This window comes from Mesoplodon mirus (genome assembly GCF_964341445.2).
Source record: "Mesoplodon mirus genome assembly, chromosome: X".
In the NCBI taxonomy this organism is placed as follows: Eukaryota; Metazoa; Chordata; class Mammalia; order Artiodactyla; family Ziphiidae; genus Mesoplodon; species Mesoplodon mirus.
In genome coordinates this window covers 135,962,942-135,977,463 of record NC_138981.1, presented here as the reverse complement: position 1 = coordinate 135,977,463, position 14,522 = coordinate 135,962,942, and the positions used below count along the sequence as shown (strand labels likewise).

General features: G+C 51.6%; 1 protein-coding gene across 2 annotated transcripts in view; it reads right to left on the bottom strand.

Annotated features, from left to right (window-relative positions):
• Positions 1 to 7,656, bottom strand: part of TMEM185A (transmembrane protein 185A) — a 35,153-nt gene extending 27,497 nt beyond the window's left edge. The window contains exons 1-2 of one of the 2 annotated variants that reach the window (XM_082609901.1): positions 7,477 to 7,656; positions 3,728 to 4,491 (exon numbers count right to left, since the gene is read on the bottom strand). In XM_082609901.1, the coding sequence (XP_082466027.1) occupies positions 3,728 to 3,822 (95 nt within the window). In that variant the 5' untranslated portion in view covers positions 3,823 to 4,491; positions 7,477 to 7,656. The remainder of the gene's footprint in view (positions 1 to 3,727; positions 4,492 to 7,476) is intronic. The other variant, XM_082609902.1, reaches the window with a different exon arrangement.
• Between the last annotated feature and the right edge of the window lie 6,866 nt (positions 7,657 to 14,522).

Here is a 14,522-nt window from a genome sequence, read left to right as displayed (position 1 = left end):
AAAGAGTGACAGAAGGTAGAGAAGAGTGTGTAAGGTAGGTTGTAGTTGGTAGAGACTGGAGGCAGAAATTCTACACAAGTCATAATAAACTGACAAAATAGACTGAAAATTGCCTAACCTGGGACTTCCCCGATGGCGCAGTGGTTAAGAACCCGCCTGCCAATGCAGAGGACACGGGTTCGAGCCCTGGTACGGGAAGATCCCACATGCCGCAGAGCAACTAAGCCTGTGCGCCGCAACTACTGAGCCTGCACTCTAGAGCCTGTGAGCCACAAGTACTGAAGTCCGCATGCTGCAACTAGTGAAGCCCACACGCCTAGAGCCCATGCTCCGCAACAAGAGAAGCCACCGCAATGAGAAGCCCTCGCACCGCAAAGAAGAGTGGCCCCCGCTCGCCGCAACTAGAGAAAGCCCGCACACAGCAATAAAGACCCAGTGTAACCCAAATAAATAAATAAAATAAAATAAACCATGATAACTGTAGGAAAAAAAAGACTGATAAAAAGCTCCAAATATATATAAAAAATTAACTAAAAATAAAAATAAAAAAGCCTAAACTACTATGAGTTACTTTTCAAGAAACATTCAGACCAGAGTCCAAGTATAAAAACAGACTGCTCAATTCTCCACAGATCAGCAAATGGAGGTTCCAATGGACATTCTGGCATCAAACCACTACTTCCTTAATTTCACTTTTCCAATTACACCTTAAAAGTGAATTTACCCCACTTTCATCTGAGTCTGTAATGCCAGTACAAGATCACTAAGTAGTGTCACGTGGGTCAAACTACAAAGCTAGTATCCTCTCTGAAATGTACACAGAGCTTTCTGCTTGAGGCTCAAATTCCCTCTCTCCACCTTGGGGGGAAGGGAAAAAGGATTTAGGGAGGGAGGGAATATACCTAGTAAAGAGATGACACTGTGCGTATAAACGTTCTATTATCTTGTTTTCTTCAAGTCAAAAGAATGCAGCTGGACTCTTTTTAGACCCATCAGTTTTCTACAGTGAAAGCCACTGGCTTTAACTGGAGCAGGCACACATGCACACACACATGCTCTGGGTGATACATCCCTGTGAGCGCCTCTCTGTCTACAACTTTAGAGAATAGCTCCAACTGACAAACTGCTAATTGACACTCTCCCAACGTTTTAAAGGAACTGCACCTCTTACACTGAGCAGAACCTTACGAACAAAATTTAAAGTCATTTACTGACAAGAAAGTACAAAAGCCAACTAAAAACAAATCACTCTTGAGGAGGACTAGACAGAGCCCAGGCCTGTGGGAACTGTTTCCCAGCTGTGTGGTTGTGCGTGGGTCACTCTCTCCTCATTGGGTTGCTCCTATATCCACTCATGAAGATAAGGGGATATGAGAGCCCTGGGTAAATGATGGATTTTACCCATTTTAGCTGCTACTAGTATTACAAAAGAGAAAAGTTATAACAATCTCATTTAGCCATCATTTTTCTCACTATTAGGTCATAGGTGACAAACTACGAATCGTCAATTAGAAAGAGCCTGTCTCCAGAGTTGAAGGCTTTCATCTTAAATTCTAGTCTCCTCGTACAGGCATGGCCTATGATCAGGCAAGGCAATTAGAAACCCCAAGCTCGGGGGCTTCCCTGGTGGTGCAGTGGTTGAGAATCTGCCTGCTAATGCAGGGGACACAGGTTCGAGCCCTGGTGTGGGAGGATCCCACATGCCACGGAGCAACTAGGCCCATGTGCCACAATGACTGAGCCTGCGCGTCTGGAGCCTGTGCTCCACAACAAGAGAGACCGCCATAGTGAGAGGCCCACGCACCGTGATGAAGAGTGGCCCCGCTTGCCACAACTAGAGAAAACCCTCACACAGAAACGAAAACCCAACACAGATAAAATAAAATAAATAAATAATTTTTTTAAAGAAAGAAAAAGAAACCCCAAGCTCAATACTGGGAAGCTTCACTCCCAAAGACCCAGGAAACTACCTAAAATGCCTCCAATCCACTGTCTCTCCCCTACAACAGAGTTCCCCAATGGCTCACGTCTATCTGTACTCAACATCCACTCACCCAGCACATTTATCGAACACCTCACCATCCTGGCCTTCAAAGAACTCACAGCCAAGAAAAATATGTGTGTAATTAGCAAGTAATGGGAATGCTATTTTTGAAACCAGAATTTCTGCATTCAAATGAGACGTGTCTCCTTTAAACAGTCCCCCTGGGAGGCAATGCACTAATTTCACTTCCTTGCTCAAACCATCTTTGGAGCTTTCCTCCTGGAATCGCCTTGAGAGCCTGCAGTCCGTTCTTTTGAATACCCCCAGTGGTGCCAAATCTTCAGAGAGTGGATTTTTGGAAATGGCCAAAATCAGTGAGAGCCAACTTTAGTGGATAGGATGTGTGATCAAACTAGGCAGCACTATTTTGGTTAAAAAATGATATATGATTATAAAGCAATGAGATGGATTTTCTTACAGGATTTGCTTCCAAGGAAAGTTAAAATGAGTAACAAGGGGTATGAGCAATGGAATAGGTATATATTTACCTTTTCCCTAAGTAACTTCTCTGAAAGATAATACTCATGCAGATGCATAAGCTCGAACATAAGGTTTGCTTTGCTTAATCGCAACTCATAAATAGAAGGCTCCTTAGTATATCGGACCTTCTGTGCCACGGCTGGGGTGGGCGGATGTCACTAAATCAGAAGGGGGGCATGCATACCGGAAAGAGCACAGGTTTCAGAAGGAAACCAACTTGTGCGACTCCTGACTTGGCCCCTCACCTCCTGTGTGACTTCAGGGAAGTCACAAGCTAAGACTCTGCAAAACAAGGCTGATATCGAACTCAGAGGGCTGTTGTAAAAGTTCAAGATAATGGGTGCAGAGACTGATACTGTGCCTGGCACATGGTAGGTGTCCCAGAAGTCATAGCTATTATTAATAACCTCAGTATAATCAACAAGCTTTTCTTACTATAGGTAGTTTGAGATGACAGAATGACAGATAAACAGACATTTGGGTGGTGAAGAGTTCATTAACAGAACCAACATACACCCACTATTGATGGATCTGGAGCCTGCTTTAAAAAAAAACAATAATGTGTCAAAAACATTTACAGTAATTGTTAACATGACGTGTAGTATTTTTAAGTCACATGACAAGCGTTGCCCGCAACACCCCTACCACACTGACCTTTCAGCACTGTCTTAACACACCAGGCCCTCCCATGACCCCGCACCTCTGCATACTTTGTCCCTTCTAAGATGCCTTTCCTGCCCTCTTGTCTGACAAAAGCCTATAACTATATCCTTCAGAATCGAGCTGTGGAACCATCCCTGTCCACGCTAGACAGAATTAGTGGCTCCGCCCCTTGTGTTCCCACAGCATTTGGTTCTTTGGTTCTTGTGTCTGGAACGCCTTGTCCCGTGTTGAATTTTAATCTGTTTCCATTTCTGCTTCTTCTGCCGGGCTCGAGCGGGGAAGGACCACGTCCCATTCACTCTTGTACTTTGGGCACCCGGCACATCCCTGGCACACAGTAGGAACCAGGGAGATGTGTGATGAAGTAATGCTTTACATATACTTTACAAATGCCTCTTAAAGGTCAGGTAGCTGCCTGTTGTTAATTACCCACAATCACATTCATTTTTCCAGACTTCGAATAAGAGACAAGATCACTCACACAGACTCCAGAATGGCTTTAGATGTTGTAGCATATGGAAGCTTCGAAATGCTACTGACCTCAGGACTTCATCCCCACACGACGGAATGCTCAGAGCAGCATTCCTCAGCCTTTGTCCCAGTCCAGGACACCTGCGGGATGCACCACACTCCATCTGGAGCTCACTGCGACTGACTCAGAAGTTCTAGCACAGTTCTCACAGCCTTCGAGCACTGCCTGGCTACCAGGGCTGAAGGGCCTTCTCTGAGCCAGCAACTGCACAAGGCAGCAGAAAATCCCAAGGCTCCATGGTGGGGACAGGGTGCCGGCTTAATGCCACCTACTCCCAGATCTCTACCTCCCAGGAACACCTCACGATCCAAGTTTGTCAATTCCATATACTTCTAAGAGTTTGCCTATTCAATAAATAGGGCTCCCTAGCTGTTAGGAAGCCTTGGGCATTCAGGGAAGGACTTGGTGGGTCTGGGGTGTCTGTTTCAGCAAGCCTTAACCTATGTAACTAAAAAGAAGCTCATGATCAACCAGTTCTGAGCCAGATGGAAATAGGCAGAGGGTCAGCTGGCAGTCCTGTGCATCTGAGTGTTGACAGTTGTGAATCATTCTCTGTCAGTGTAGTTTTCCAGAGCCTTGGCAATACAGTAGCGGATTCAGACTCCCAAGATCAAAAGGTTGGAAAGGAGATCTGGAGGCATGGCCCACGCCTTGGGGCCCACCAAACCATGACAGTGACTATTCCTGTGACATACACAATCCACAACGTCAAGGCAGCCATGGTCTGCTTAGTGTCATGGTGTTCCCAGCTCTCCAATGGAATGGCTGCATTCTGAAGGAGAGAAGAAGGTGAGAGGAAAGAGAACCAGGCCGCAGACCATGACTCTGGAGAGTGAGTCGTTCGTTCATTCATTCATTCATCCATCCATCCCACAAATACTTTTTGAGCCAGGTACTATTCCAGGTATGCAGGCTACCATAACACGCAGAGTCAGGGCCCTGCCCCCATGGAGCTTAGAGTTTCATAGGGGAGACAGGCATTAGTCAAACAAGCACACAGACAAATACAAGGGTACGGATGAGTGTATGATGGAGGAACACAGCACACTACACAGACTGTACAAACAGGGCTCAGTGTGCTGGGCGGGGAAGTCAGAAAAGCTGCCCTCAGCCAGCAACAAGTGAGCTGAGATCTCAAGGAGAAACAGAAGCTAACAAGGTAAGGAAGAGAGGAGGAGAGAGAGGGAAACACTCCCGGCAAAGAGGACAGTATGTGCTAAGGTGCTGGGCTAGGAGGGAGGTGTTGAACTGGCTCTGAATTCCAGGAGGGGAGCGAGGCAGCAGCACCAAGGTTTGAGGCCCTGGCACAAGGTTCCCTCCTGTCTACAGCCCTCGGTTTGCTCTTCGAGCTGTCTGGAAGGTCCTCCTCAGCATGGAACAAGACAAAAAACTAAAGAACAATGTCAAAAACGAGGTGTGCCCACAAGACATGACACACCACCAGCTGAAAACTGGCACCTGCCAACATTAGCTGGCCACCGTCTCAGAAGTCCCCACTGTGAGGAAACACGGCTCTCTCCCCGCGACTCAGCATGGCATCAGGAAAATGAAAACGAGAATGGCATCCTATAAAATACCTTCGAACTTTTCAGGGAGATGTGCATCTCAATCCCAATGGAATTAAAGGGTTGATAAGTACTCTGATGTTGACTATAAACCTGTTTGGATACCTGGTATTTTTTTTTTTTTTTCTTTTTGCGGTATGCGGGCCTCTCACTGTTGTGGCCTCCCCCGTTGCGGAGCACAGGCTCCGGATGCGCAGGCCCAGCGGCCATGGCTCACGGGCCCAGCCGCTCCGCGGCATATGGGATCCTCCCAGACCGGGGCACGAACCCGTATCCCCTGCATCGGCAGGCGGACTCTCAACCACTGCGCCACCAGGGAGGCCCGGATACCTGGTATTTAACTGTCATTTTCCTGTGCCAATTTCCGGGGGCGGGGCGGTGGGGGGTGGGGGCAGAAAGAAGCTACTACAGGAAAAAATGGTTAAGGATGTTATCTGGGCAGCACTATTTTGTTTCAGCAAGTGTTAGCCAGTTCCATCACTCCAGGCAGCTCTTTGTGGCTTCGGAATGATCTGTCACCTTGCAAAGTTATCCTGGAACTTTCTATTTGTAAAGCGCTTTGCAATCAATCATTAATTTGGCCTCTCTATCCTGCTGAGAGATTATACTCATTCTGCCTATAAAACAGACAGAAAGTGAGTGGCCCAAGGACACCAAACAGTTCAGCTTTTACTTATCTTTCTTATCACCATCGCCAAACAATGTAGATACACAAGGCCCATCCAACGCCAGCACCAGCCGTGCTACCCTGGAGACCAATCCCAACACCTAGGAGCAGCAGAGGAAGGCACTGCAGTCAGTTCTCAGTTACCTGCTGTCAACAAGCTTCTCTATGCAGAGCGCCTTCAAGGCCAACAGTGATAATGACTGCACGGTGATGGGGACACTGGCACTCCAGAGTAAACAGAACATGAACTCGGTAGCACTCAAAGAGGAATAAGAGCACCCAGTAAGTCACAAAGGCTCATACCTTAAAATGTCAGTGTCCCTAAGGAGGCTGCACTCCCAACACACACACACACACACACACACACACACACACACACACACACAGGCATCCTCTCTCTCTCCCAAGACACCCCCCACAAGCAGCCTGGAAGGTGGTCTCCACTGGGCTCCCACAGCACAACACTGCACTGTGCTGTCAATTGTCTATTGGCCTGCCCTTCTCCACGCTCACGCTGGGCCCTCTCAGCAGCTGAAGCAGACGGCATGGGACCTGGCATAGGAAAGGTTTATTGAGTGCATGCCTTCCACCACCAAAAAAGGGAGCTAGGCACTCCCTTCACAGAGCAGTGGACTTTGGAGATCAGCTAGGCCAACTCCTTATTTTTCAGATGAGCAGAGGATCCCCCAGTTACATACGGCCTGCTCTCCAATCCAGGTCTTTAGGTTCAGTTTAGTTCCACAAACATTTGATAAGTGCCTACTATGTGTCAGACACAGTGGGAGCTGCGGGGAATACAGATTTGAGCAGGAGACGGTCTCTGCTTTAGGGAGTTCACAGCCTGGGGAGGTAAGAGAGTTACAGAACACTTGAGCAAGTCCAAGGACAGACGCTCAATTCCTTAAACAGTGTTCCTTCCCTCCAGTCCACTGGCTAGTCCCCATCTGGGAAATAGGACAGCAATATCTGCTTCCTGCAAATAAACTTATAGTCAAGACTGATTAGAAAACGTGTACAGAAAATTGTCAGGTTTACCCCCAAAAAGCGTTATGTAAGGCCCTGACACGGACTCCAAGGATTCAACAGTGTTTCAGACATCAGTTCCACAAAGAAGCAAACAAGCGAGGGATGGGCATACGTCCAAGGCAAACCTCAAGGGCTGGGAGGAACTGGAGGAAAAAGCTGGGGTGGGGGGTAGAGGTGTCGGGTCAAGTGAACCGGCCCTGGCGCGGGGAACGCATGGCAGGCAGCGGGTGCCAGAAGATGGAGCGGAGAGAGGGAAGTTGGGACAGCGACGAGGGAGGGAGGGCAAGCGGAGAGGCGCGGGGTTCCCGCAGGGCGGGGACCGCGGCCCGGAGGTTCCAGATGGGACGGCGGGCCGGGGGCTGAAGGCAGCGGGCGCGGGAGGAGGCAGCGGGCCGGCGCCGAGGCCGATCGGTTTTCCAGGGAGGCTCGGGCAGGCCCCGCCGCCCGCCACAGCATCATGGACGCCGTGCCTCCCCGAGCCGTGCGGGCGGCGCCTCACCTCGGGTTGAAGTCCTGGAAGAGGCCCCTCAGGTTCATGGCGGAGAACTTCACCGCGCCGTCCTCCTCCTCCTCCTCCCCCCGCCCCCCGCGCCGCGCAGCCTGCGCGTTACAGCGGGTTCATGGTGCCAGCGCGAGCCGCGTCCCAGTCGTCGTCGTCGTCGCCGCCGCCGCCCTGAGAAACCTGAGCCGCACTTCCCACCCCTCCTTCCGGGCTTCCGTAGGCCGCCGCGCATGCGCCCCGAGCCCCGCCCGACAGGCCCGAGCAGTGCCACGAGCGGCGCGCGATGTAGCTTTCCCGGCTCACAGTGCGCGGAGGCCCTGGCCCTCGTCTCCGCGCCCAGCGGAGGAGGTGGCGGGGACGACAGAGGCTGGAGGGACCGGGAACCCGGGGGAGGGCGCAGAGAGCCGAGCGGGATCGCTGACTCGGCGCAGGCCTGCGGGGAGCGAGCGCGCCGCCGGCGAGTCCCGCGGGGAGGTCTTCGCGGACACCTATCATCTTGGCCCGCGCTGCCTTCTGGAGGTTTCCTCCAGCGAGAACTGAGCCTTGGGGGTAGTGGCCCCGGGTGACACGTTGCATTTTGGCCATCTCCTCCCAGGCCAGCGCGTGGAGATATGCTGGCAGTCCCAAGCTCAGGCTGCCCTGCACCAGTCATCTGCCCTCCCTACCGCCTTCCCGTCCTCGGTTGCCTCTCTCCGTTGGCAGCGGACCTGTTCACTGGGTTGGCGGGGGTGAGGGTTGGGGTGCGCAAACTGGAAATGTGGAAGTCATCCTCGCTTTGCTAACCTAGTTCAGAGACTCCTTGCCTCCTGCCCAGACTCTCTGGTCACCTCCCACCCGGCCCAGCTCTTTCTCCACTCTAAGCCATGCTATTTATAACTGCCAGGTTCATTTTCTGTGGACAAGTCAACATCTTTGAGCCTCATTTCTTCTCCTCTGCAAAATGGAGATGATAAAATCTACTTTCTAAACTTGTTGGGAAGATTCAATGAGCTAGCGTGCATAACACACTGCCTGGTGCACGCTAGGTGCTCAGAGAACGCTATTGCTATCTGGTGCTTCTTCAGGGGCCTACCTCCTCAAGGATGTTTACTTTTGGAATTAGAGAGCAGGACAAGCTCACGGCAGGTGGCCTGGTCTACCTTCTTCACTTCGGCTGATTTAAGAGTTTTCCATGAGCACAGCAATACCATAGACATTAGTCTGTATCATTATGGATAATAGCTGCACTTTGTAACAATAGCAGAATTTCACAAACGGCAATTTTATAGGACTTAGCCCTGGGGGCAGCTTGAGAAGATCACAATTATGGTAGTCATACTTTGCCATGATGGTATCACCTTTCTTCTGTGAACTTGCAAACATTTCACAAGTAGTAATTAGGTTTCCCAAACCCACTGGGGAGTGGGTATTATTATATGAGCTGTTTCTAAGGATGAGTAACCTGAATCAAGTTTGTTAGCTGCTGAAGCACCAGAACCCTGTCCCAGAGTTTTGGTCTAGCTCCCCTGCCCATCCTCCAAGTGGAGTCTGGTATGTACCCCTGAGGAGGTTCCCAATGAACATACAAATACAGAAGAGAAAGCTGAGGCACAGAGAAACTTGTATAATGTGCCCTGAGCTGCCCAGCTACTAAGGATGTAGGACTTGGGGTCCTGCCGAACCTGCAGCCCATACTTTGCAAAAAAGAGGTACGTGCCAGTGACCAGATTGGCCAGCACCACCTTGATTACTGGTGGCCTCACCCCAAATAGGCATTAAAAGTGAGATTGTTTGTCAGTTCAGACACTTGAATAACAGGCACTGTTGCCCTTTCAAGAGCTTCACAGACAGAGACCAGGTGGGCTGCTCAGGGTCCAGAGCCTCAAGGGCAGGCATTACTTTGGTGAGGTCCCAGGGGGTCCCAGAGCTGACCCACTGCTCTGCAAGCCCGCAGTACCCCTCAGCCTGCGATGACCAGGCCACCTGTCAATGTATCGTTTTGCTCTGACAAGCCAAATTGCCAAGGGAGCATAGAGGCCTGTCCACGAGGACATATGGGAAGAATTGGACTACCCAAGGCTTCCCATCCTCAACCTTCGAGAAGTGGATGAACCTAGACTGCCTCAACTTTACTGGTGGCCCAGCCATGTCCTCTCCTGGTGCTCCCATGGAAATAAGAATCAGAACATCCAGGTGTCCCTCTTGTCCTCTCTCCAACAAGTACAAAAGACCCCGCTGCCCATCTGCTGCCCACCTCAGACCCCTTGCTCAATGTACCACACTGGGCAGTGGCCCAAAGCTTCCTTGGCCTGTGTGGACAGACCCATGAGGGACCTGAACATTGAGGAAAAACCCTGAGCCATGCACAGAATGACAACATCATCATCTCTAGCTAACCTGGACTGGCCACCAAATTTCAGGGCCACCTTACTTAGAGGTTCCCAACAATCTTCATACAAAGGCATGAAATGGCTCTGGATTGAAAAGGCACGAGCCCCAGATAAACCAGAAAGCAGTTGGTGGCTTGTCCAATTCAACATTCATATTGACTCCAATGTGATGGGGTGGAGGGCGGGCTTCTGAAGAGCAGGGCCCTGAAAGGAGAGAATTCTGGTGCCTTCAGACAGTCTGGTCATGGAGGAACTGGGTCAAGGAAGGAAGTGGCTGGAGCCCAGGTCTCCGCACTGCCAGGGCTCTGCCCCCGGGCCACTGCAGCAGCAGAGTGGAGGGGGCATGGAATTAGAGGACTTAGACCAGCTTCACCGCCGCTCCACTGGATGGAGGGACAGCTGGGAGCCAATCCCTGGCCATGCCGGGGGACCTACCCCAGGGTTCTGAGGGACCAGCTTGACAGCTTCTTCAGCCGGGAGCCTGTGACTACAGGCTGACCCTCTCTGGACCTGAAATTCTCCACTCTGAGCTCCTGAAAGGCAATACCCTTAATGCCACCAATGAGAAAATCCCTGGAGTCCCTGGAGTTCCCAAGACTCCACTTACAAGGTGCCTCCCCCCAGCGCTTCCTTAGAGGGCCCTTGTTTCTGGCTACTTTAGCTTCACTTGCTAAGTGGTCCTGAAAGCTCCCTGGCAGGTGGTTGGAGCCTGGCAGGGGGTGTGGCAGAACACAGGGGCTGTGTCTGGGGGCTCAAGGAGCTGGGGGAGGGGCTGGGGTGCAGTAGAAGGGCCTGAGGCAGTAGGATCTTTGGTTCTGCTTGGATTGCAGCTGCCCCCGTCTTCCTCCAGAGCCCAGAAGGGGCCACCCCTCACCGGGGAGGCTTCCCTCGGGACTTGCAAACTGCAGCTGCTGAGACAAGATGGAGTCAGGGGCGTCTCAAGGCCCCACTGGCCATCTTGTCACTTGGACCTGGGAGCAGGTGGATAAGCACCTCTCCTGGAGCAAGCTTCCCAGGAGGAAGGGAACACGGGCCATTTCCTGTTGGAAGGCCGATGGGTAGGAGGTGTCTGGGAGTCTAGAGCCACCAGGATGTCCCTGTGCTTCCACTCTGAACCTCTCCTGCCACCAGGGGCTCCAGGAAGGCTTCCCAGGTGGAGAGGGAGACTCTGGGCCTCTGTGAAGTGACATCTCAATGAGGCAGCTCCATACATTGCTCAGACAGCTAGATTGCTTTGTCACAGTCTCCGGTCTACACTGGGATCCTTCCACCTCCTAAAATGTTTGCTCCAGCCCCATGGACTGCACCCCATCCTGCCCTGGCCTCCCTGCAGTCAGCAGGAGTGGGGCTTTCCCGGGCCTCTGTGTCCTGCGGGCTCAGCTCAGGAGGCCCTTGGACTTCCTGCTACCACCTGCACCCCTGCAGTGCGGTATGCCATAGGTGCTCAGCAAGTGCCCAGGAAATGAATTCTGGAGCCCGACACACCCAAGAGCCCCGCTACCAAGCAGTTGCCCCTCCTCCCAAGCCTCACTCTGTGTCCACCACCTCTGCTGGAATCATGATCTCTGCTTCCTAAGATTCCAGGAGCTGCAGGCAAGATCTGTGGGCAGCCACACCACATTCTCATGGACACGCTGAGGCTTCTTGAACAAGTTATACTATGTTTGCACAGATGTGAGATAGATCATACATTTCATAACATATTTTAAACAGAAAAAGAAAATATCTGTCAAGCAATGTACAAGTAGATAATAAGACATACACAGATTCTGGAATATTAAAATGTGGGGGAAGGTAGATCTTGGATACACAGTAATAATAGTCCCTTGGCATTGAACACCTACATTGAGTCAGGCACTTCATATGCAGGTGACACCTTGTGTCATACTTGTTAGGGGTTAAATTATGCCCCCCAAAACATATGCTGAAACCCTCATCCCCAGTACCTGCGAGGGGAACTTATTGGGAAATAGGGCCTTTGCAGATGTAGTCGAGTTAAGATGAGGTCATTACAACAATCCCACTACTGGGCATATACCCTGAGAAAACCATAATTCAGAAAGAGTCATGTACCACAATGTTCTTTGCAACTCTATTTACAATAGCGAGGACATGGAAGCAACCTAAGTGTCCATCAACAGATGAATGGATAAAGAAGATGTGGCACATATATACAATGGAATAGTACTCAGCCATAAAAAGTAACAAAACTGAGTCATTTGTTGAGACATGGATGGATCTAGAGACTGTCAAACAGAGTGAAGTAAGTCAGAAAGAGAAAAACAAATACTGTACGCTAACACATATATATGGAATAAAAAAAATGGTTCTGAAGAACCTAGGGGGCAGGACAGGAATAAAGATGCAGATGTAGAGAATGGACTTGAGGACACAGGGAGAAGGAAGGGTAAGCTGGGATGAAGTGAGAGAGTAGCAGTGACCTATATACACTACAAATGTAAAATAGATAGCTAGTGGGAAGCAGCTGTATAGCACAGGGAGATCAGCTCGGTGCTTTGTGACCACCTAGAGGGGTGGCTCGGGAGGGTGGGAGGGAGAAGCAAGAGGGAGGGGATATGGGGATATATGTATACATATAGCTGATTCACTTTGTCATCCAGCAGAAACTAACACACCACTGTAAAGCAATTATACTCCAATAAAGATGTTAAAAACAAAAAAAAAACAAAAAAATGAGGTCATTAGACTGGGCCTAATCCCATATGGCCGGCATCCTTAAAAGAAGAGGGCAAATTGGCCGTAGGCATGACCAGAGGGGAGAGAGCCATGTGAAAATGAAGGCAGAGACTGGAGTAATCCAGCCATAAACCAGGGAACACTTGGGGACATCACAAGATGGAAGAAAGAAGAAAAACCCTCCTCCAGAGCCATCAGAGGAAGCATGGCCCTGCCAGCACCGTGATGTTTTTCACTTGAGCCTTCAGAAAAGGGAGAGAAGTCGAAACCCCACTGGCAACTTCAATTTGTGGTACCTTGTTGGGCGGCTCCAGGAACTGAACACAATCTCATATCAAGGCTCAGAAGTTGAACTGTTACACTCTCCATTCTACAGATGAGGACACTGAGAGCCTGACACCGGACCCTGCCCACGGGGACTCTCCTAAAACCTGTCAAGACCCCATCTCCCCTGAAATGAAGAGGAGACCCTGGAGGAGAGGTGAGATCTAGCACAGAGGGCATGAGGATGGAGAAGGTTTCCATCTGGACGTGGGGGTCCGAGGCAAGGCCCTCTGAAGGCGGCTCTTATGCTCAGGCTTGGGTCCTGCTCTCTCCTTCCACTGCCCACTCTGCTTCCTTCTCTCCCAGCGGCGTGGTGGCCCCACGTTCTCCTGCAGGCTCACTTCCCCGGGCACACTGGCTGTCAGGCAGGCGGCAAGCCTGCATTCAAAGCACGGGGACGGCCGAGCTGGAGGACTCTCGGCATCCCCACGGGGCCTGAGGGTCTGTGCCCTTCAGGGCCCTGTGGATGACCTCAGTGTGGGTACTGGAACATACATGACATGTTCCCTATACATACGTGTGGTGGTGTGTCGATGCATGGGTATATAAACACATATATTCTACACACACGTTATAGATATATAGGTATATGTATAGGCCACACACTACACTACACAGACATGTAAAATATATTTCTCACTATGAATCACGATGAAAAAGTGACAGTCACGTAACTCCAACAGGTAATATGATCTAATCATCAAACCAAGCATTCCCCTAAATCACCTGCCACTGCTCAGGCCTCTTCAGCTAAAACTAAACCTTTCTTAAAACAGCTTTCCAAAGTCTGGTGGCTGGTGAGGAGCCCCGAGGGGAAGGTGTGCGGTTCTCTGTGCTCCCCCCACGGTCATGGGTGCGGCAGCCCCCCATCCAGCATCTGTGCTGGGACTGCAGCCTTTCTCTGAGGGGTTGAGGAGGACCCTCCTGAGTGAGGATGGAGGGGTCCAGCAGGCCCGCAACAAAGGGTCCCCCAGCATGCAACTCCACCTGTACTGGGACTCCTGGGGCACACCGGGCCGGGCTGTCAGGCTGCCCATCCCCGCCCACCGCCCCCAAGTCCTCAGGGATCTCGGGGGGTCAGAGGCTCGGTCTGAGGGGCACAGTCTCAGGTGGGCAGAGGGAGGGGCCCAGGTGCTGCCTGGAGTCGAGGTGAGGACCAGAGGAGGACTACGGGCCCCCAGGGGGTGCATCTGAGGCCCTCCCGACAGCCCTGGGAGCCCCCCGGCATGCTGTCCAGGTGGGTCATGCACTGATCCCCCTGGGAGGGGGAGGCGAGGGCCTGGGTCAGGGAGGCCGGGGCCAGGTTGGCAGAGGGAAGGAGCCCAGCCCCACCAGGAGTCAAGGTACAACCGTGAGGGGGACTCAGAGGCCGCAAGGCATCCAGGTCGGCCCTGCTGTCAGCCCTGAGAGACCCCCGGCAGGGCTGTGGGTATAAGCGCCACCCGCGACCCCCACTTCCCTCTCAGGGGTCCTGGCAGGGGAGGGCCTGGGTCTCAGGGGACCAAAGGCAGTTGGGAAGAGGGAGGGGCCCAGACTAGCTGGGAGGGAAAGTGAGGACCGAGGGAGGGCTGAGGCACCCCCGCGGGACCATCTCAGCCCTGGGAAGCCCTGGGCTTGGGGGCCTGATGTGTTGTCCATAGATTCCCCCTGTCC